General features: G+C 45.2%; 1 protein-coding gene across 7 annotated transcripts in view; it reads right to left on the bottom strand.

Annotated features, from left to right (window-relative positions):
• The window catches only part of ETS1 (ETS proto-oncogene 1, transcription factor), a 125,373-nt gene that overhangs the window by 43,494 nt on the left and 57,394 nt on the right, over positions 1-24,485 (bottom strand). Inside the window, exons 1-2 of one of the 7 annotated variants that reach the window (XM_017679129.3) lie at positions 20,961-21,377; positions 5,654-5,725 (exon numbers count right to left, since the gene is read on the bottom strand). The exons of 3 other annotated variants lie outside the window; for them this stretch is intronic. In XM_017679129.3, coding sequence (XP_017534618.2) covers positions 5,654-5,725; positions 20,961-21,042 — 154 coding nt within the window. In that variant the 5' untranslated portion in view covers positions 21,043-21,377. Of the gene's footprint in view, positions 1-5,653; positions 5,726-20,960; positions 21,378-22,762; positions 22,902-24,485 lie in introns of those variants that run through there. 3 more of the 7 variants (XM_037000810.2, XM_037000812.2, XM_017679138.3) reach the window with 3 other exon arrangements.

Raw genomic sequence — 24,485 nt, 5'->3', positions numbered from 1 at the left:
CAGAGGCATCCCTGTCTGCCTGCATTCCTGAAGAGCATGCTGAGCGTTCAGAGGGAAACACCACACTTCTCAGGAGTGGAATGAGAATACTGAGATGATGCTCTTCTGCCAGTGCAGACGAATGTTGAGTTTTGGAACAGCCACCCTACTACAAAAGCCACGAGGTGCACCACCTGGCCTTCTCCTCAGGAACTGCTGCTGTGCCAGTTCTGCACCTTTGACTAAATGTTATTAAAATCTCAATGTAGGGCTTTGTGTTTATTGCTAAGCTTGACCGTGTTTGTTTTGATCCCTGTTTCCAAGCACAGAGATGTTTTTTTACACCACAAATCTGCTCTCATCCTATTAGCTTTGCACCATCTGCAATTTACTCAGCATGCTTTCTGCAGCCCTCTCTAATCTGAGCCCTGGAAAAAAAGGGTTGGGAAGGCAGTGACCAAGTATGGAGGGAGCCCCATAACACACCACCAGAAACCAGGCATCACTCTGACACTGACACGTTAATCAAGAGCCTTTGGGTGCAGTTGCTTAACCAGTTACAAATCCTCCTGACTTTGCTATCCTTGGATCCACGTATCCTCATCTTGACCACAAATATATCACGGACAGACTTGGCCAAAGCTTCACTGGAGTCAAAACACGAGGTTACAATACTCAGATGATCGATCTGACGTGGAGGTGGTTCTTCCCTCCAGTTTCTCACTAAGCTTCACACAAGTATATAGGCAGCCAAGAGAAGCGGTGGAGCTGGAATGTGGGTCTCTGCACCATGAGAGAAAGACAGAGAAAGAGATTCAGAGAGGGAGGGAGAGAGAATGAGACTGAGCATACCACAGCCACTCTGCTTCCAGAAACAATGGGCAGTTAGAGAACAATGGCTACAGACAAAGTCTTGGTCTATTTATATCTGCCACTGTTAGTCCCAGACAGGAGGAACTGGAAGTCTGCCCTGCATGCACAGCTCCAACTGCACCCAGAATTGGGAGGAAGATGAGGTCACCAACATTGCTGCCTGCTTGGAACAGGCTCCTTTTTTTTGGCATAGTTTCTTCTTAGCCTAAAGGATCAAGTGAAGAAGTTTGCTTGCCCACAGCTAAAACACAGCCACTGCTCACAAAAACTCTCAATCATAATATAATTTTGTCATGGAGATGGCAGCACAGCATGGAGAACATGGAGAATACAGTCATTGATTTTGTAACATCTTCCTATGTGGACACATAGTAAATGCACTAGTGCAGGTGAGGCATTAATAATGTGGGTAAGTGCTGAATCACTGTGCTGTATACTTCAAACTAATATAGGATCATAGATCAACTATACCTCAGTTAAAAAATAATAAAATAAAATAAAATACAGCCACTGCTGAGTAGGGGTAGGCCAGAAATATAACTGCTGTTCAACCCAGTCCCAGCAGTTAGGCATTTCTGTACAGAGGACAAAGGTGGGATGCCAACAGAAGGTGAACCAGCAGACGGAGGTCAACACTATCATCCCTGGAACAACAGTCTTAGCAAGTCTGTTAATGACATATGTTTAGGGGTCCTGTAAAAGAATTTGCTATGGGAAAGTTCCCTCCTCACTTCTTTGGAACTAACATAAAGAGGCCAAGAGCTGAAATTCATAGGTAAGTGTGCCTCATGTCTCAGTGACAATCTCTGCCTGTCCTTGTTCAGTTCCGCCCCTTGGACAGTTTCTCTATTTTCTGGAAATGTCACTTTTGCTCCAACACAACTTTGAAGTGACAGTCGATTTTAATCCTTGCCAACTGTGTTATATTCTTAATCCTCCTAGAGGCTTACTAAAGAGGGCCAGCAGTGGTCACACAAGTCTGTGATCGACATCAGACTGAAAATGAGCAGAGCGTGGGCCAGGGAGGAAGGCGTGGGGACAGAGGAGTGAGTCCTGCAGACGGTCACCCTGCTGCACACCTTCACTGTGAGTTCCCCCGCCAGCCCTCATGATTAACAGGCAACTGAAAGAGTCGCCAACTGCACCCCTGGATCCAGTCCAACCTTACAGCCTTAACAACCCCAGGTGTGAACCTGAAATATCCCAAAGGCCAGAAATGCAGGACTTAATGCACAGACCCCCCTGAGGAGTAACTTCAGCTTTCCTGAGTGGCCTGCAAATGCCTACCATCCCTGCCCTCCTCACACCTGGAAAACTAACACTAAATAGACAAGGAACCTCAGTAATATCATTTTCCTCCTTTTCACTTAAATCGTTTAGGATGTTTCGCTGAGAATGTCCCAGATAATGTCACCAGACTTGGAGGGGACAAGAGGCAAGTATATAAATGTTTTATAAGGTAAAAGCTTAAGCACAGAGCGGGCAAGTGCTGGGCATGGCTGGGGCCAATGTAACCAATACGTGGTTAAAAGTGACGCGCTGTGTTCCTTCCCCACTGCCGCTCTCCCTTTGCTGACTGCAGCATGCATGAGTCATGACGCTCAGGCTTCAGACCATCTGAGGATGGTCTAATAAACTTGAATTACAGGAAAACCGAGATACTATGTACAAGGCCACCACAAGCAAACACTCCTGCACATCTTTCTTTCTAAGCAGATGGTGAAGACAGAAACCCAAAGGAAATATCTGACGATCTAAAATATACCAGACCGTGGAGACGAAAGGGGGCATGGGACACGGCCTTCCAACACTGCTTCCTGGACCTGTGCTCCACTCCCTGCTCCCAAGGCTGCACATCCCCATCTTCTCCAAGGGCCCTGCTGAGTCGTCCCAGTGTAATTCACAAGAGTCATGTGGGAGCCACATGGCAGGGTGCGGGAGAAGGCAGAGACACACATCACAGTCTCACCTTAAAGGGAGGCTGACTTCAGAGAAGATGCAAGAATTCCCACCCATTGTGCATTTGGCAAGTGCATGAGACAGCCCTTCTGTGGACCTATATCAGTGTTCAAAAATGCCTGCATACCAGCTAAATACACCAGAAACCGAGGGCACTATCCTAACATGGAACATCTGGAGTTTACAGTATCAGGCTTTATATGTCCAACAAGTCATGAAATAAAGGCCCCACTCAGTTCAGTAAATCCAAATGTACATCCCTAATGAGGACTCAGAAATCCTGTTGCTTTGAGGGATTTAGGTAATGATTTCAGAGGACCAGCTCAAATTTGCTGAGCTGCTCAGGAAGTACTTAGGACTCAGAGAGAGAGCTTTAAAAGGATTCTACTCTCCCTAACCCATCAGGTTCACTGCTGCGCCTATCACCGGAGGCTACTCCAGGGTTTATTTAGACCTTCCTCATCTATCATTTTGGCCCCTATGCCTCCTCAGCTTTGGTCTTTTTTACAGCCATGGCCAGTAGCCACCATCCCAAACCGCCTGCTTGTGTGCTCACACATTACCCTGTCTACTCCCCCGTGCTGCCTTCTCTATGGCTATATGACACACAAAGCCTTCACCGGGGCCAAAAAGCAGGAACAAGGAATTTACAGAATTTGCTATCAAACTTTAATAACTCCTGGGAGGCATGTTCTCCTTCCTGACAACTCGACGTAATTACAAGATGAATGAATGCTAAGTGCACTGTAAGTAGAGAGGAGTGGCCGTGCTGTTCCTGGTCAGGGGTCCCACACCATTCCCGGAACACAGAACTTGAAGGAACTTTAGACGTCATCTAGTTTCAAGCCCTTTCTTTTACTGACGGGGAAAATGAAACCCACAGAGGTGACATCAACTTGCCCTTGGTCACATGGTTACTAATTCTAGACCTCCTGACTCCTTCTCCAGTATTTTTCCCCCAACACCATTGCTGTTGATGTACAGCAGGACAGTAGGAGGGGCACCATCTCCCTCGCATCTTTGCTACTAACAAGCCCTGGTACATAATTCTAGACAAACAGCAGTCCTCCCCAAGTTCGTAAGACCCACAGAGGTCTAACCCATCCAAAGACCTGGCACACATGAGTCGGGAGTTTACAGAACCAGGATGCCATCTGCTCTCACTCCAGGTTACAAGTTTTCAATAGCGATGATCAGGTTCTACCGCAGAAGAGTTTCCTTCAAGAAGAAATGCCAGCTGAACAGCAGGCATTATAAAGCAAGCAGTCTTCAATACCCAGCTTCAGTTGCACATTGGCACTATGAACAACAGCTCTAAAATCTGAAGATGCTCTTCCTGTCGATCCAGACAGAGAAGGCGGCAGTTCATTTCAGCGATCTATTGACTTTTAAAATGCTTTGAATGGGGAACAGATCACCATGTGTTCTAAAGTGCTACATCAAGTCAAAGGTTCTACAACACTACCATTCCAGTCCTGCTGGCATTTCAACCAGGATAACGGGGACACAGGCATAGGATTGAGGGGACACAGCAAACCCTACTGATGAAGCCAAATGCAGAATCAAGGGTGTTGGCCTGTAAGGTGAACCTGATGTCATGTGTCTAATACAAAAAGGCCGCCTCGTCAAACAATACCAGCAGCTTCAGTTCCAACAGCAAATGTATTTGCAGTGCAGGAACTATGGATTCAAGGAAAATAACACCTAATTATGATCTCTTTTAGCCTCCACAGGTTTATTTGTTTCCTCTCCTCTCAGAATGGGTCTCTCCTAATGGCCCCAAACATCCAGACGTGGGCATTTTGACAATCCCACTGCTGCCCCAGAGTCTCACCCAGTGCAGACAACATCGGATGCCTCTCCCGGCGGCAAACCCAAGAGGCTGAGGAGTCGCCAGGCAGACCCAGTCTCCAGATCAATGGGCATGCTAGGCCAATGGGTAGAGAGCAGAGGGAGAGTGATCAATGCGGAAGAGGGAGGGAGCAGAAGCCGCTCTCCATCTGCCTGCATCAGGTGGGCAGGGGAGAGCGGGTGCACAGCCCTCATCCGCTGCTAATGAATGGCTCTGCCTCATCAGGAAGCCATTAGGAAGCTGCAGCCACCACAGCCCCAAGCTCCCGCACTGAACGCTCTGCATACAGCTGGTGAAAGCACTCATTATCTCTGCCCAGACGTACAGAGGCTCACTCCACAGTGGAGCCTGACCACGTGAGCCACGGGAATAAAGTTGGCAAGGCAGCAAGGGTTGAAAAGGACTTCAAAGATTACAGAGATGCAAGGAACCCCCCAGGAATGTGCTCGGAGCATCAGAGGGGAATGGTGGGTCTCCATCAGCAAAGGGGCCCACCTCCTCACATCCCCTGCAGGACGGCCTTACCAGCATTTCTTTACCCAAAAAGAGCTGCCGACTGCTCATGAGTATGGGGTTTCTTCTGGGAGTGAGGGACATGCCCTGGACTTAGAGATCAGTGATGAATTGCACAACTGCGAACATACTAAAATCCACCAAACTGTACTTTAAAATCGTGATTTCTATGGGCTGAGCAATGGGAATACCTTGGTGACTGTGAGTCGTGGACCCTCCACTTGGAATTTCCCTTCCAGCAGGGGAAGCAAACCCCATGTAAGAACACAAACAATAGCTACAGACTCCTGGTTTGAGATGAGCATGGTGATGACTAAGACAGAGGTTTTGCAATGGACACTGAGAGCTGTGGCTGGGTTCCAGAAGCATCGGGGAAAGGGACAGGGAGAAGCCTGCTGGAGCCCTGAGCACAGGGGCCACAGAGTCACGACAGCTCCAGACCTCGGCCGCGTGGAAGTCTTGCAGGGCTCCACTCACCGAGGGACGGTGGGAGAGGCTGGGCGACGCCCATTTCCAGAGACAGACACCTGGCATCCACGTCTTCTGAGGCTGCGTATGTGAGGAGAAGGGACAGTCACAGGTTCCAGGAGACAAGCAACACACCAACAATTTCCCTAACCTGCGGATGTCCCCAGAAGAGGCCACAGAAGCACTCATTTAAAGTGAGTGATATTTGCATTTTCATATTTCTGCGTACAAGACTTTCAGTGGGAAGAAAGCTCCACCAGACCTGGTTCTTTGTGGATGTCTCCCTCCCAACCCCTGGGGCTCACTCAGATAGAACAGGGGCTTCAGGAAGACAAGCACGGGGCCAGGCTCACTGGACATGAACCGAGAAAGGTGCAGTCACAACTCTGTGACCAAAAGGGATCTTTTGGAAAATTCTTTTCCAAAAGGGATCATGAGTTTCGTCCCCTGGAATGCCCCACAGCAGTCTTGATTGGCTCCCTGGCCCTGACTCAGATTGAGCACAGCCCCACCCTCAGATGAGTAAATACACTGACCCAAGCAATGGAGGGAGGCAAGAGGGGGCCGGCAGAGAGAAAGGCAGGAACCAGAAGAAGGCGAGTGCTGACGCTGGTTCAGGGAACAGACAAATGAAATGTCTAGTCCGTTCCAGAGACGGATGGTGAGGCAGAATTCAAGAAATGATTCTCTGAGCCTTATACACTACTTCAGTTGGGATACAGCCCTGTCTTGGCAGCCTGCTCATTGCTGCGTTATAATATACTGAATTAGTCACTGGATTAGCAAGCACATTTACACATATTGGCACACAGCTGTTTAAAGACACAGGATCCCCTTTTCTAGGTGCCTGACTCTGGCTGTACATCAACTACGGCAATTGGCAACTGGCATACTCCAGTTACACAGTTCCTACAGACGTCTGAAGTTGCAAAGCACGTTCACAGACTGTCTTCTAGAACTGGGAAGGTCTCACAGGCATTTTCTGGGGACAGAAGGGACAGGAGGGTGAAGAAGAAAGGACAGGACAGTGGGCTTTTCAGCCTTGAGGCTTATTGTCTTCAGGAAGTTACCAAATTGATTCACCGACCCAGACCTTTGCCACCCATTTAACGTGGAAGGCAGCAAGCTCAGCAAGAGCAAGTAGGAGAATGGAAGCTGTATAAACAGGTTGTAGAGATTTCCTCCTAAAAAAAAAGGATTCCAGGGCAAAGAGGAGAGCACTTCGGCAATTAAAATAATTCTACACCCTGATCACAGCAATTCCAAGGATGTGGGCACCTGGCAAGGCAAAGCCTAAAAGTAAAGCTTTGGAGTGGAACTTGAGCCAGGCAGTTCCACTGAGTCAAGTTAATGCAGGTCTGGTAAAGATGCGTGAGAGGAAGAGAACATAACTGGCCACAGGGACGGCTCTGGCCCACTTGGTTATGAGGGTGTCAAGTGGAAAATTTTCTGTAACCAGGTTAACAGTAACCACAGTTTTAACAACCACTGAAGTAGTAACAGCACTGTCAGCAATGAACATCTGTACAGAACACAGTGGCCTACGAGATAATGATAAAATACCACTTACTAGGACCTATGGCAATGCAAAAGTGTTTTACAGGCATTACCTCAGTTCTTACAAAGGCCTGAAATCCTCCAAGCCAGGAAAGTTCTTTATGATGATCTCCACTGGAAGGATGAGAAAAGCCAGGCTAAGAGAAGTTAGATACCGACTTGCCTAAAGACAAATTAGTAAGCAGAAAGTCTGAATTCAGACCCAGGGCTGTCTCACCCCCAAATCTCTTTTCCAGGACACCTGGTGCCTTCAGGGAAGGGGCATTATTTTTAACCAACATGATGAATGAGAGGCTGTGGATTCAGGGACAAAGATGACTGTGGTGTAACCTAAATGCAAATCCCTCTGACTTAAGAGGCCTCATCTACTAAATGGGAAAAAGAGAATTTACGTGCACTTTAAGATTATGGCAAGAAATGTGCACCATAAACAAAGCCTCCTGATGAATATAAGAACCAAGTACCAATTACTAAAAAAAGAAAAAGTGAACTACATATAGGCTCCATTACAAGAGGAATTTTGAGAAAGTCACAAATAGGTTTGTGACTGGTTTGCATAGGAGAAGCCTAGCGTGTATCTTGCGCCGACTCCTGAAAATTCAAATATTACTTCCTAAGAATTGGTTTGGCCATAAAAGCACTGAAGAATATTCTCTTCTTTCAAAGCCAGGTGGTTGGCAGGGGCTGCTGGAGACTGGACTTATCTCTGTTCCTCGCTAGCTGTCCGCAGCACACCTGTGAGCAGCACAAGCTGATCAAACCCTGCAGCAAGTCGCCAAGACTCAATCTCATTTAAAAAAAGAAGTTGATTCTTCTGTTCACTAGCACCCAAAATCCTCTGGAGACACTATAGCCAGCCTGGGATTTCAAATTTCTCCCATAAGTCCATCTATCATGGAAGAGTATAGGTGAAAGTGTGGAAAAGCCATAAAGGTCCCCTCCCCTAAGAGGAGCCTTCAGAAATACAGAAATACAAACTTTATTTTAAAAAAAACAAAAAACTCCAAATGAATCAGAGATTAACTCCAGGTCCACTATGTAGACATTGATTCATTCCATGTGTGTGTTTATTTTTCTACAAACATTCCTGTTGCATCAAGTGGCTTCAAGGCCTAGACTTGTGCTTCTAAATATCCTCTCCCAGGAGAATTCTCAAGCACAGGTGGGGCTTTTACTTCATTCCTCGATTCCCCAGTCGGGAAAATGGGGGACAAAGCACCAATTCTGTACTCAAGTTTAGTAAAATTAGTTAGCCATTTTTCATTTTTCCATTTTAAATTTGAAAATGCAGTGGAAATTATGTGAACTAGTTTTTTTGGCTTCCTATGACGCATCCCAATGGCAGATATTTATAGACACACTGAATGTTTTCTCTCTTGCCCTGACAATAATGCGGAGTCTAAAACAGCACACCCCACAGAAGGATGTTCCGAGAACCAAGGCCTCTGATGAGAATGTTAGCAAATTTTCTCTCTGAACAGATTCTAAGTTGGTAGGACTCTGTAATTAGAAAGATCTAGTTTCAAATGTGTGACTTAAAAGCCCTGTGGCCCTGGGAAAATTATTGGAGCCCTTCTGAGGCTCACTTTCTTATCTTCAAAATGGGGATTAAAAACATCAACCTCACTGGGTTGTTTGAAGAATGATTCTTTGTGGAAGGCACATGGCAACATGCCTGTTACATAGTTCGCGCTCTGTAAATATTAGCTTCACTTCTTACTCCTCCAAACTGAAGCACAGATAGGAACAGAGAGCAAAAGCAGGCACCCAGCAGTTTTGAAGAACATTTGGCTTCCATTAGGTGAGGAAGGTGTTACATTGAACTTTTGATCTTATGTGAAATCAAGGATGCGTTTCCTGTACACATGCACACGACTCACCCTTAGAAAGTTCCTATGTATTCAGTACTGCCACTTCGTACTGTATCGCTAATTTAATAATGCTCCTTGTATGGCAGTGACTCCACAGTCCTCTCTGAAAGTGACCTCACTATCTCTCCCGCTCTCTGCCAATGACAGGCAGCTCCCTCACAAGGAGCACCTTCCTCCAGAAGAATACAGAGATGATGCAGAGATGGGGCTATTATCTGGCAGCTCACAGTAAACCCACACTCAGGTACCCTGATTCTCACACCAGACAGTATAAGGTAAAAGGATGGCCATCTATAGATAGCACAGAAAATGTTTAAACCAGGAAAAGGCAAGACTAGGACCAAAACTATTCACAGGTGGAGGGCAAGAAGCCAGAGGCCTGAACCCCAGTTTGAGGAGGAGACACACTTCGCAGCCACACTACAATTTGCTTTACAAGACTGTATTTTCCTGGCAAGCATTAACATTGGTGCCTAGACTCAAAAGTGACAAACTTAAAACTACTATCTCCATTTTTGCTGCCATCAAGTGGACCACCTCCTACTTCCTATTTCCACCTCTTCTTCCCCAATCACCCAGAGACCCGAAGGGCACAGCTGGCTATCTGGGATTACGCCCACTCCCAGGGAAACATGCCAGCAGGATCCTTCTCAGTTTAACAACCCGTTATTTGGCCTTGGAGAGCTCTAGCTTCCAGAATGACCAAAACTAGGGGAGAGGGGACTCATTTTTATTGCTAAGGGACAACGCATTGTATGAGGGAGAAAATACAAGTTTGCTGAACTCTGAGGGTATACAGGTGCTACCATAGCAAATGCCCCTCCCCAGAAGATTCCTAACAAAGGGGAAAAAAAATCACTCATCTACGATGTCATTACTTCTCGTATGCCTCTTTGGCACAATCTTTCCCATAATACACAGCATGAGATTCAAAGGTTTTTGTTTTTTGTTTTACTTTTTTTTCTTGAGGCAGACCTCACTTGCTGAAAAGGGGTAAACTGAGGCACAGAAGACTAAAGCAATGCATCACGTATTTCAACATAGGAAAAACAGAGGTTGGGCAGGAACTCTTTTCAAAACTCTTTAGATGAAAACATGTATTTCTCAGAGTCTAAGAGCAACCTACCGCAGAGGGAAATTGCATTTGTCTAGCAGTCTGTGGAGTAACTCATGTTTGTTTGTTTGTTTGTTTGTTTTACTTTTTGAAAGGGAATTAACTTGCAATCCTACTTAAAGTTTGGCAGGTGGTTTGGCATCCTGAAAAGCAATGCAAATTTTCTAGAGCCTAAGTTGCACCGATCTGTGCGACCCACTCAGATCCCAATTATCAGCCAACTTCCTGGGACCCATTAGCCACACAAAAAAACCTGTGGGGGAAATCTTTCTCAACCAAAAGAGAAGACTGCCTTTTTGACACTTCTGATCTCGAGGTAATATTTATTATAATTATTATTATTGACATGAACACACACCACATACTCATCAATCAAAGAAATATTGGAAATGTGTGTGGCTGAATGGAAATGCGAGGGGTTGGAGAAATCCTGCTCCAAGCTCTGACCCTGCCACTTACTGACTGGTACCCTTGGGAAAGAAACACTGTCAGCGCTCTGCAGTCTGCCCGCTTGTAAAGTGTTGATAACTCGAAGAATTACCCAATATGGCCACGTCACATGTCGAACTGCAAAACTCTACCATATTATAACTAACTATTAAGTGAACTGGTAAATGAATATGCACACCCAGACCTAAGTGTTTCCCCCAATTCAACAAACATCCAAATAGTTCCCAGGAATTTTTTAAGCAGCGGCCACAGAGCTTTGGAGTCAGTTACAGCTTGGTTTGAACGGAACTCCTCCAACTCACCAGCTTTATGACCTTGGCCAAGCTGTTTAACCTCTCTGTTTCTTCATCTGTGAAATGGGAATAATACTTAGCCAATTAGGGGTTAGGGCAAAATAATGAGGTTCTTAGACATTATGAAGGTAACTCATTAATAAGTTAGTACCTAATAACTAAGAGAAAGGCAACACAACAGAGAGGTAAAGATGAGAGGAAACGAGTCCCAGGAGATAAACTTTACATTAACATCGATGGCAGCTTTCTGGCTTTTCCCCCAAACCGGAGTGTTGATCTCAGGTCCCTGCTGCTGAAAGAAAACAGTAAGTGTGACAGACCTTTCTCAAAATGTAGAAATAACATCAAGAAAATGATTTTCAGATAACAGTGAGCAGGCAACGCTTTTCTTCTGCTGCAAAAGCAGCCTTTGAAAAGCAAGGCGGCCTGTTCTCACCACACCCCAGCACACACTTGCTTCCTGGACGGCAGGGGAAATCAAAGCAGGTGGTGTCTTGTCTGTCCCTGATGTGGCTGGGCAGCCAGCGCCCACTGAAGGGCCAGCTGGTTGCTGCACAGACACCATTCTGTGAGCAGCCAGAAGCCAGGGGGCCTGGGCCCTTCTCTTGGTACAAACAGGACGCAGGGCCTGGACTCAGTGGGTATATCGGGAGGAAGCACCCAGCCAGGTGGCTTTCTGCAGAATGCACTCCTGCTGAAGGAGGGGACTGTTTATGCACCAAGCAGTATGCTGAGAGATGGACCAGCGTGGATGTAGTAAGTTCACTGCTCAGAACACATGCTCAGCCCTGAGGATGCAGCGGGGGCTGGCTGCTACACCTACTGGACCCCCAATCTACACCTCCTTTCTCCAGAGCACAGCCTGCCCTGGAGCTGCTTTCTGCTGCAACTGTAGCAAAGGCTTATGGGAAAGGGACACTGTTTCACTGAGGAAGACCAAGAGGAAGGTATGAATCCTGGCCCAGCATCACCCCTGAAACAATGCGCCCGGTTTCTCCAATGGTAAGCAAGGCCAGTAACCATTCCTAACATCTCTCTCCTAAAAAGTTAACCTTTCCAAATGTACCTGAAATTCCCCATGACTGACTTGTGTTTAATAGAATTTGGCAATTAGAAGAAAAATATCCCTATGAATGACATTTTATGCTCTCTACAAGCCTTAATTATTTTAAATGCTACCTAATCATTTGTTAAGAGAAACCTTATAGGTCATCTTCTCTAAATAAATAATTTACTTGACCAATCAAGAACATGAGGTCCAGAAAAATGAAATGACTTCCTCAAGGTCACACAAACAGTTGGAAAGCCATGGCTAGAATCCAGGCCTCCTGACTTTTCAGCCAGCAATGGGCCCCCTAGAATATACACTGTGTTTATTGTCCACAATATTTATCCCTACTATACTGACAGATCTCCCTTTATCACTCATGAATCCTCATTGCATTCTATGCTTTTCAATAGTATTTCAATGATATAAGACAACCTGTGCATAGTGCATAGTATTAACTTAGGCAAGGAATATCAAATAGATAGGAAAAATGTATAAACACTTGAAATATAAAAGCCATTAGGTGGAAACTCTTCCACTGAAAATTTCCTATGACAGATTTTCTCAAGGGTATTATACAATCAGACACAACACAACACACTCTGGTTTTTAACATGAATGATAAGTAATGAACTACCCTAGCGCAAAGCTGTAATTGCATAGAAATATCATTAACTGGGAGCAGATATAGTACTTGGCACATAGTAGGTATTCCTAAATTCTTCAAAAGTCACATATCTACAAACACTCACCAGATACAGGAATTCCCTTGCCCAACCTAGATTTTTTATTTTCCATTTGTACCTTGAAGATACCTGGTTGATTCTGTCATCTTCTCTGAAGTTTAACGCTTATTCTTATAAACTGATAAAGAGATTTTTAACAACTAACAATATGAGTGGGAGGTAAAGTAATGCTACCAAAAAAAAAAAAAGAGCAAAAAAAGAAAAACCACCTCTCTCATAGCCTTTTCAATAACACTGCTCTGTCCTTAAAATCTCCCTACTCTCAAAGGCAAAATTCATCCTGAGATTCAAAATGCTCTTACATAGGCCCTGGCCTCCCACTTCCTTTCTCTCTCCCCTTTCTACAATCATGGTGTTTTTCTTCATATTTACATAAGCCCTTCTTTCACTCCAAACTTTTGGGTTCTTCCCACGCTGTTCTCCCTGTTTAAAATAATCCTTTCCCTGTTTTTACGCCTTCTGCAGATGCCTCTGAAATAACCCATGCTCTTCCTGAAGATGACCCATGAAATCAGGCTAGCCTAGAACAGTTGGAAGGGCCCAACAGGCACAGAAAATATAAATCATTGATCCACACGTACTTCCATAAATTCAAAACAACGGTCCTCCTGCACTTTTAGCCATGGAAGCACCTGAAACAGAGGGAATATTTCATCTAAGTTATCCTGACCATCATGCACTGAGGGGTTTAACGTACTCAGAAACAACTGCACGGTCAAAAAGTGGAAACAACAGGTTACCCATCTGGCCACCTGAGACTGGAATTCCTACCCAAAAGCAATGCTTGGTGCCTATGTGGGTTTTTCCAAAACTCCATGAAATATCACTGAAATTCTTTCATTCCTTTTTGCCATTATTTCTTTTGGTCTTTCATACTTTCTTCTTCTTTCCCTGTCATCACGCTTTCTTCTTTTTCTTCTTTTGTAACCAAAAGTGAGGTTGTAATTGAATTCACCATTCCCTTCCTCCCCATCTAAAGAATCAAGGGCATCCTTTTTATTGTTTTTGTTGTTTCTACCCACTTTAATGATAACAAAAAACCTCTTTTTTGCCCCTTTTGATCCCAATAATAAAACTCCAGTGTAACTCCTCATCTTAACCATTAAAACAAAACAATTTGTCTTCACTTGTATAATGACGGCATGTCCCACTAAAGTTCCTTTTCTCACACGCACACACTACATGCAGAAAGTTTACAGTTACTCTGCACAGCCTTGCAAAGCAAAACTCAACAGCTTAGCATAGCTACCCAAAGCAACCATGAGGTTTCATATGCTTGAAATGAACTTGTTTGAGGTTGATTTTTACTTGTTTCTCAGGCTCTGAGAAATATTATATTATGCGTCAAAAACACATTTAAAAATATAACTCACGGTTGGGGGAAACCGCATTGAACTTGAATCGCTTCAAACTCTTAATCTGGTCTTCTTAGATTACTTTGGATGGCTTAAACCCTAAGATTAACAATTGACAGTAGATGTAAAGAGTATTACTGTCCAAATTCAGTATCCAAGTAGTGTGACCCTCGTTTGCTGGGAGAGTCCTGGTTTATGTCTAGTTCTGGTGTAAATCATAGCTCCCATTACACACTCAAAAGTATTCTAGTTTGGATTATAAATTATATGACTTTGCTATCTCCACCCCATCAAGATCCGAAATCCAATAGCCTAAACTTCCCAGTGCTAGGTTGGGTCTTAAAGCACCATCTGGGTCAGTATCCTATAATTCTCAGTGGCAGAACTAAATGCTCCAGAGAAGGACAAATGAACAAAGTTGATAGGGCAATAAGAAGCCACATTCCAAGAGTCCAGTGACAGGCTTGAACCCAAGCAACAGAAACTGGAAAGCACCTGGGAAATATGATGAAGTTGGCCAAATAATCAATAAATATTTACGGCCTGAACAGCAATATTTTGAGTGCGTCTGTAAGCATGGCTCGCTGCCAATGAAACTGGATCTACTGCCACCTACACTACAGACCAACTCCTTTCTGTATGTGCATGGAGGCTATAAACTACACAATTAAAAGAAAAAGCTAACACAAGATAGGCACAGGGCTTCAGAAAAGTAGCCAAACAGAAATAGCCTGTTTATGCAATCTGAAAAACATCTACTGATATTTCGGAAAAAGATATCTTCAACCCAACTGAAAAAGAGAAAGGAGGTAGCTGTCGACCATGACAAGTAAAAAATGACAGATGTAGGAATAGTCTTGACATTCCTAACCGTGAGTTAAGAAGAGCTTACCAAAATTAAGCAAAGAGTAGACCTAGAATGCTGTGATCATGAGGATCAATGCCATTAGAGATCCCATCTGAGTGGTGAAATGGGAGTAACGTTGCATTCTAGAACAGCCAGATTAAAAACATGGAGACCAGGAAAACAAAGCCTACCATTTGCAACAACATGGATGGAGCTAAAGGGTACTATGCTCAGTGAAATAAGCCAGGTGGAGAAAGATAAGTACCAAATGATTTCACTCATCTGTGGAGCATAAGAACAAAGCAAAAACTGAAGGAACAAAACAGCGGCAGACTCACAGAACCCAAGAATGGACTAACAGTTACCAAAGGGATAGGGACTGGGGGTGGTGGGTGGGAAGGGAGGGAGAAGGGGAATAAGCGGCATTATGATTAAACACACATAATGTAGGGGGAGCACGGGGAAGGCAGTATAGCACAGAAAGGACAAGTAGTGACTCTCTAGCATGTTACTATGCTGATGGACAGTGACTGTAATGGGGTATGTGGTGGGGACTTGATAATGGGGGAAGTCTAGTAACTACAATGTTGCTCATGTAATTGTATATTAATTATAGCAAAATTAAAAAAGTAAAAATAAAAATAAAACTTGGAGACTATGTTGTTAATACACAAAATCACTCTATGACAGTGTGGACCCAAAGATGTTAATTATTTATAGAAAATATCCCCATGACACAATGATGGGAAGCAAATACCTTACGCACGGGCAAGTAGCCAGGGTGTCTGCTTGTTTCTCTACTAGCCATGGGCCTCGGAGGGCTGATGGGTAGAAACCCAGGGCTCACCTCCCCTCCTTGTACCAGAATAACTATGAGCAATGTGCCCTGACCCATGAAATGGACTTGAAAAGACTAAATTTTAGGTGGGAAAAGTAAAACACTTATTTGCTGTGTAGAGAGCAGATGTAGGTACCCATGGCCTCTTTGCCAGCAAAAATAATTAAACTACAACTGTATTAGGAAAACACACTGTTGCTGATCTATGTCTCTCTCATCATGCAGGTTGTGAGCAAGATTATATGCAGAGCCGGGTCCGTGATGAAAGAGGTAAAACGGACAGGATCAGAAGGCTCCAGGAAGGATGTAACCTTGGAAGTGAGCATCACCACCTCCCCACCTGTGCAAGAGAGAAGTACAACTGGAAGATGTTGGAAAGTAAGACCCCTGGTTCTCTGCTTGGTGATCTGAAGCAACAAGCATTACTCAAACCTTCAAGTTTCTTCTGAAAAGTGACACATCTGGATTGCCAGGCCTGGAAACAGCCATGGAACATACCCTTTGCCCAAGCTCAGAGGGGTAACGCAAGATGGCAGGGAGCCTCTGCACCTCTTCAACCCCCAAAGCACCAGCCATCGCTGCCTCCTCATGCCCCTCTTTTCATTTCCAGAGTTTCAGCAAGTAATATGAATAACATGTGCTCGCTTGAGGTATACAATGCCTAAAACAGCTCATCAGTTTGTAAATGTCTAATAATGTGGGCTTAAGCAAATTATGCATCTCTCTGAATATCACTTTTCTCATCTGAAAAATGGGTCAAATAATACCTCTCCCCACCAGAACCAGTGTCAAGTGTAAAAGTGCTAGCTTATGTAAAAGTGTAGGCAGATAATACAGGTTCACTAAATGTTTCAGAAACACCCCTACAACTTGTTAACAGCAAGAATCTGACTTCCATGCAAGTTCATGGAATGCCACCAAAGCCAGGGTGTATTCATTCTACAAATGAGAGAGACATCTGTAACTATGCTGTCGCTATAGCCATTACAAAGTTATCTGTGCTCTTTGAAACCAGGCCCCTCGCTTTCCTGAAAAATCTTGACCTACACTAACCAGCTCTCAGTTCTGCAGAGATTTTAACGGAGTCCACAGCAAGCTGGGCTCTGGGAGCTTGGCCATGGGATGGTTTGTCTTCTAGAGGGAGGTAATCCTCCTACAGGGTGGTCTGGTCTCTTTAAGAAAGAAAAAAAATTACAGACCAAAAAAAGAGAAAAAAACAGCAATACAAACCAAACAAAAATGCCAGGAATGTAAGCTCTGCCAACCCAATAAATAAATAAAATGTGAGATACTTTATAATAACTGGACATGATGCATTTCTCAAGTCTGCATAATTGAAACACTCTTTTTTTCCATCCACCCTTCAAATGTCCCTCTGCTCCCTGATCGTGGTGGCCTTCTTGCTGACCGCCTCTATCACCCAAAGTGACTGACTGATTCCTGTGCCCTTAACTGTCATTTGGGACCTCGAGACACTCTGGCACTCTGAAAGCTACCTGGGGCACAGAATGGAACTTCATCAGCATGTGATCTCAACCAAGCAGGTAAAAAAAGGCTCTCTTTAACTTTATTCTTCTTTCCCTCTCAAATAAGAAATTAGGGGGAGTTCATAACACAGAGGTGGCCCCCATGAAATACTGCAAGCACCCCTGAAAATTCTGCACTGGTCAGGGTCATTTTTTGTTAATTTTTTTTGAGTTAACTGTTAAATAGAAGTTACTATAGGTCAGCATTATTTTAAGATTTTGCACGCACTCGTAGATATAATTCTATCAACCCTATGTGGTCGAACAACTATTATACTCATTGTATAGATGCAAATGCTGGAACACAGAGAGATTAAGTAATTTGTCCAAAGTTACACAGCTAGGAAGTGACAGCGCTGGGATGCAAACCCAGACAGGCTAGCTCCAGAGTACCTGCTCTGAGCCTCTGGGTTCTTTGGTCACTACTGGGAGTGTGGTCCATGGGGTCAGGAAGTACAGTGACAAAGCGATCCTAATAGACTGGGTAGCTCCACCCTTCTTTTTTGTCCACGCTGATGAAAATACAAAGACTGACCAAAGGGACTGGGAAAGGGGTAAAGCTTCTTCCTATCCCTAAGGACAATTCAGGTCCCAGACGATGGACCTTCTCTGCAGTTAAAAGACAGACCCATGTACCCTTGTAAAATAGCAAACATCCAGAATTAGAACGCCCACTCCTTCCCTGGGCTTTATGCTCACCTTACCAAGAAGGTGTAGTGGGGAAGGACAAGAAACACTAAGCGGCTTGAGAATGTCTCTGCTTTGACACTCAGCCTCCACCCCTTCTCAGCAAATTCCACACCAGGAGAAACTCCTTGGACACTCGGTGGCTTTGTTCATTTTAGCTCATTTAAGATCTGAGACCCCTGCAGTCACCTATTGCAATCAAGACGGCGTATCCAGCTTTCAACTTACAAAGAAAATTCAATTCCAACGTCATTTCAAATAATTTTTACTTTGGTACTCTCAAAGTCGTCGAAAATCTTGTGAGGTCTCAATCTAGGACAAAAGTAAGTAAATGTTCTTCGCCAGGTCCAAGCCACAGACAGGCAAATAAATCCAGGACTCCTGTTTTGACACCGCCTCCCTACTGCCTTACTTTGGCTCACCCGTACTGGGGTGGGCTGGGGGTGGGGGGAACCTGGTTTAATCATTTAAATCAGATAAGATCCCAAAGTAGTTGTCTCCACACATATGAAACTAAATAACCCAAAGAATCATTCTGACAAATATTTAAGTCACAGCTGTGGACACAAAGCCACGCTGTGAGAAGTTAAACTTTAAACACACATCCTATATGGTCTGATGGGCAAAGCAAACCCCCATTTAGCCAATGTCTTCTCCTCCCACCAACAAAAGCAGGCAGCCCTGGCCAATGTTTCTTCCATCCTTGCACCTGCAAGTTTAAGTCTCAACTGACGTTTCTTTGCTGAGCTTCCCAAAGGTAACTTGCAGTATTGCTCAAGGCAACATACAATGAGAAGTTAGAAAAAGGGATTAATTTTATATCAGCTGCTGGCTCACTAGATATTTTTAGGTGAGTGACTTAGCTTCTCTGTGCCTCTATTTCCCCTCTCTGAGGCAGGGTGTAATATTCACATACATGCTACTAAACATGCAGAAAAAAATAAACTGAAATTTAGTTATTATACTTTCTATATATTTTCACGTTTCTCTATTTTCCCCAAGATAGTGCCAGAAATCAAATTTCATTACAATGAATGGCAGAAGATCTTTTGCAATTGTTTGGTTCAGCTGAAATTTTGTTGTATTGACGATTGCTTACAAAACTTGTTCAGTGGCTTGTAAACCTTTCTGAAAAACAGAGGCACAATAAAGGTGCTTATTATGGTGCCTGTTGACTGTAGCATTAGGCCTTAACTGCCCCGATTTTATATATGGGAAAGCTAAGGAAAGTTAATTGCCCACGGTTTACCATTATCACTAACCAAAAATAACAGCACCATATACTTAAAATCTCTTAATATTTAATATTAAATTGCCCCCAAAAAATTGCTTTAGCTGTTCCCTCTGATGTAAAACATGTGTTGCCAGGGGCTCTTTTTCATTCCCAGCACACAAAATCCATTGTAGGTATGTGAACTGACATATCTCCACGATATATCCCAGATGACCAAAAATCTGTCTCGTCCCCATAAGCATACATATAAACAAGCCATTCTTAAGGAAAGAACCCATTAGTTGAGTTTATATCTTTGCTGGGAACTGTCTTTTCACTTCTTTTATAAATGGTTTGAATCAGTTGTGACTAACAGAATTTATTCCGGCTTCCCTGAAGCCCCAAATGCACCCACCGTCGGGACACCATTTCTGAATCCTAGTTCCAAGTGCCTGAAATGTCCCTACAGTTCCAGCTGGTCTCAGCATTGCTCTGACCATCACCATCCTTGTGACAGCAAACAAGCTGAGCCTTCTTTCTGCACTTCCCAGAGAGCAATATCTGGGTTGATTAGATGGTCTTAAGAGGGGAGGACATGACCTTGTCTTCATTAACATTTCTGAAGGATCCCCAAACGACAAACAAAACATCAGCTTGGCTTGCAAGGAAAGTTTAAGCAAATTAAGAAAGGGTTAAAGTAAGTAAGAACCAGAGAAGTGTTAACCAGAGAGCAGCAACTAAATTTACTGATAATCGGATACAACAGAACATGTTGCTAAAATTAATTATTTTCCAGAAAGTATCACAATGTCACCTTCTGTCTCTATCTTCCTTATACCTTTACTTCCCAAATCACTGATCTCTAAGGACAGCGGGCAGTTCCCTTTCCTCAAAGAAAGCATCTTTTCTTCTCACACTGCATTTATTCCAGGAATTCTGGAGGGCCAGACTCCATTAAACTGCTTAACTTCAAAAACTGTGTCTGAGACAAAATTAAATTTCTTTCCTACCCCTTTCTTCTTCAAATCCTTCCAGTCAAAAGAGCTGGATAAACCACCAATCGAAGACCCAAATTCATATCAGGTTTTGGGATGTTTTCCCTCTTCTAACATATCTTTGGTACCAGAGGACAAATTTATGGCAGATTAGAAAAATGGATAAAGTGAATGATCTGCCTGAACGGAATCGGGATGCGTCCCAAAGTTCGGATGTTAATTTCAGTTCTCCTCCCATCTCCTCACCCTCAACCCAGAAGAGAGGAGGTAAACGGCGAAGGGACATGTGACAGTGTAGCTCAGAAAGGCAAGACATTTGAAAATGTGCTTGAAGGCCAGGCAGTTAGACCCCATTCCGCTCTCACTGCCAGGGCCCCTGCGTCCAGCTCTAATTCTGGGTAAGGGAGCGCAGGGTCAGGGGAGGATGTCCTCTGGACAATGCCCACCCCTCTAACATTAACTACTGAGGCCAGAGGTTCTCGCTCATTTAAAGAAATTTTTAAAAGACGAATAGGGGTGGTGGCCATTCTATAAGCGTTTTCCCACTACTCACAGACACACAGCTGTGAAAATAAATAGCCCCCAAGCAAGGGTATCGGGCCACCAACAGCCCTCCTCATCTCTACCTTGCTCCAGCTGCCGCCAGCATCGCCCCGCTCAGGCAGAAACATGCTGCCTGGAAGGGAAGAGCAAAGAGGGGGAGCAGTGGAGGGCCCCCGCCCCGCGCCGGCCTCTGGTCGAGAGCCGGGGTGGGGGCCTCGGCAGTCACCACTCACCCGGGGAGGGGAAAAGCTCCAGATCGACTTTTTCCGTCTTGATGATGGTGAGCGTCGGTTTGAGATCGACGGCCGCCTTCATGGTGCCAGGAGTGGGGGGACAGGATTATAGCAAGTTTGCTGTTTTTCTTGTTTTTCTTTTTAATGGGGATTCGTAACCAGGGACAGGGGACAGGGGGAATCCGACTTTCTTCCCTAAAATCTGCAGTTTCCGCTGACTTTGCGCCGCGCCCAGACGGTGCGCGCCCGGCCCTCTCCCCGGGGAAGTTGGCACTTGGCGGCGGAGTGCGCGCGCCCGGGTCCCAGCCTCGCCCCGCTCCCGCTCCGCGTCCGCGGCCCGCTGCCTCCGCTCCGCCGGCAGGCAGCTCCGGCTCGCCCGCGCTCTCCCCGCGCTGTCGCCCGCCCTCTCGCCGCGCGCTCTGCCCTCCCCTTCGGGGCGTGCCTCGCGCGCCGAGCCGCGGCCGCCCGCTCCGCGCGCCCGGCCCCCCAGCCCCCGGGTCTCCGCGGGGGGGAGGGGAGGGGCCGCGGGGGCGGCAGAGGGGGCGGGGCGGGCCCGCGGCCCGCGGCCAATCGCCGGCGGCGGCCCAAACAGAAAGGAAGCCGGGCGGAGCTCCGCCGCCCCGCGCCCTCCGCGGGCTGTCGGGCCTGAGGCGCTGACCCTGCAGCGGGGCGCCGAGCCCGCAGCCGGGCGGGCAGGGCCGTGGCCGACGGGCTGCGCGCAGAGGCTGCCCGCGACGCTGGGGAAAGTCCGGCCGATTCTCCACGCATTCTTGAGGGCTTGGTCACCCGCCCTGCCCCCTCCCCGCAGCAGCATAGTTTTCTGAGTGCGTGTACATCATTCATTCACAAAGACTGACACACAGGACGTGAGGCATGCGGACGAAGGGGCGTGCGTGCGATCGGGCGCAGGGGGGATTTTGGAGCCAATGTCCTCGAAGGGCTTTATGGATATTGGACTCTAGCCGGGTCGTGAGTCAGAAATGGGGGCTGTGTTTGTTTCCAAAGGAGCCTTCGGTTTTTTAGACCCCACCCGTGCCGTCCTTAAGAAAGAAAGCAGTTAAGAAATGACGGAGGCATCATTCGTGAGCAGAAATCTTGTTTCGCTGCCCTCCAAGGATGAAGCCCAGGGCAGCCTAGTGGAGACCCTGAAACAGAGGCCCAATTCTTTTGCATCATATTGTAAGAGTCCAGAAAAGGACCCCCAACTTAGAATTCAACCATGGGCTGCCATAAGCTTCCCGTTTACTTACAGCAGTGGTTGGGTTTGGGGGTGGGGTGGGGGAGTTATTGTTCCTTCCTCTAATTAGATCACTATTGACCAGAGTTAAGTCTTTCCTTCCACGGATTCTCCTCAACTAGATAAAACTGGCAACCCCACTACTGCCACCACCAAAAAAGTGAAGCAGAGGCTCTGCGGTTTTGAATTTCTGGAGTACATCATTGGAAGCCATGACAGAATCACAGTGCAAGCCTCCATTCCATTTAGGAACTCCAGACCCTTGGGATACTACAACATGATCCCGAATAATGAATGTTTTGCCACTGATGTATTGGTTATCATAAGGGAAGAGAGTTGGTTCTCATTAACAGATCAACCAGCAGACAGAGACTAAACACATAGACATATATCCACACCTAGAGCCAGGCATTAAGATCTGTGATTAACTAAAAGATTAAACATAAATCTTTATGAACAACCTTAGAGAAAGCTATTTTTAATACTGTTTCCTGGTTTCTAAGCATATGTTGAGCTCCCACCACTTGCCTGGAGCTGTGACCTCTGCCTCTGATCACCTGCTTACCTTTAATGCCAGTTTTGTCTCCTTGAAGCATTCATAACATGCAGGTTTCCACAGCAAATGAAGAAGAAAGGAGCCAAGAATAGAAAATAAATCTCCAGCCCCTGGTTCAAACTTCAGATTGTGCCCCTCTTTCAGGGACCAGAGGAAAATATTGTATGTGCTAATCCTAATTTTTGAAGGATTGTTGAAAGCCAGCTGTGTTTCCAAAAGGTATGAGAAAACAATGCGGGCCTCCAGATGACTAGAACAGACAGTTCTGATCCTGGGAAAAGCAGGAGGAAACAGCTGATGAATGAATTGTGCATTTACACATCCAAATGAGAAGCAAGGAACAGATCTTGAACCAATCCTGCCTTACCCACTATGAATAAATACATCAGCAAGAAAACGGAGCAAATCAAGAGTTGCTTGGGGAATTTTGTTTTATTGATGTTGTGTTAAGAAAATGCTGGTATTTTTAAATCAAAGTGTGAATACTTCACTATTTTCAAACAGAGCTTTTCCCCAGCAAATCATTTTCTCCCTACCCCAGGTCGCCCCTCAGCTTTCATCCCCAGGCTAACCTAAACACTGCTGTTGACAACCCCCCCCCCCCCCCCCCCCCCCCCCCCGCCGCCCCCCCCCCCCCCCCCCCCCCCCGCCACATTAGACACTGAAAGAGCCTGCCATCATTACACGTAAATACTGGCACCGGGGGAATTTATTCCTTCAGCCCTTCAACAATGACAGCTCACTTGTAGCACAGAAGCTCAAAATGTTTGAATGTCCAAAGCAAGGAATGGGGTTGGATAAAACAGGAGTGTTGGCAAGATAGCCAGGGACCACCACTCACCACCTCCATCACAGTTACTTCTACTTGAGGCAAATTATGAATAGAGATGTTACCAGAAGTTATGCATCTAACCTCAGACTTGGCTGAAACTTCAGTTTGAGGTCAAGGAACACTAACACAGAAAATTTTAAATAATTCTTACATACTTGGGATACTAATCCAATCAGGCTTCTGAGTATCCTCTTTGATTAATCAGTTTTGATAAGGGAAATTTTCATTCTTGTTAGTAGGACACAGGTAGATTAGAACATCTAAGGATGGCATTTGTATCTTACAATGCAAGCTGCTCAATAAGTATGTATTGAATAATAAACTGTGAAGTTCCTGGTGGTGACGGGCTTCTACATTGCCACCAGCTCTTTTTTAATTTAAAGGTTAAGTTTTTTCGATATGTTATGGCTTGTTAAGATGAACTAAAAAATGTCAGCGACTCCACCTCAAGGTCTGCCCTTTGTCCCACAAGACAGCTGTGTCAAGTCTCTATCTGATTCTTAAGGCGCTAAAGAAAAATCAACCAAGGAAATAATTTCTTTGCTTTTGCTGTAATACAACGGTCTGCTCTTCCTGTATTTAGGAGAAAACAAAGTGTATTTTTAAACATTCCTAAGACAGGGAATTCCATTCAGCCAATGCTGAAACTTCTTAAAACTGGGAACAGCATACCAATAAGGGCCAAAAAAAGCAGCGGGAGTTGGGATGATAGGGGTGTGCACGTTAATATTATCTAGAAAATAGTCACGTCTTTACAAGAATTCCCTGAAACACATGGAGTATATAAAAAACATAAACTTTCTCTTTTATACTCCTCCCTCAACTCCATCCCAACTTCAGTATAAAAGAAATATAAATACACCTAATTTAAAACGATCATGGTAGACAGACTTCCTCTGC

This window comes from Manis javanica, chromosome 6, assembly GCF_040802235.1.
Source record: "Manis javanica isolate MJ-LG chromosome 6, MJ_LKY, whole genome shotgun sequence".
Taxonomy (NCBI): Eukaryota; Metazoa; Chordata; class Mammalia; order Pholidota; family Manidae; genus Manis; species Manis javanica.
The sequence above is the reverse complement of the archived record's forward strand: the minus strand, read 5'-3'. Positions and strand labels throughout refer to the sequence as shown.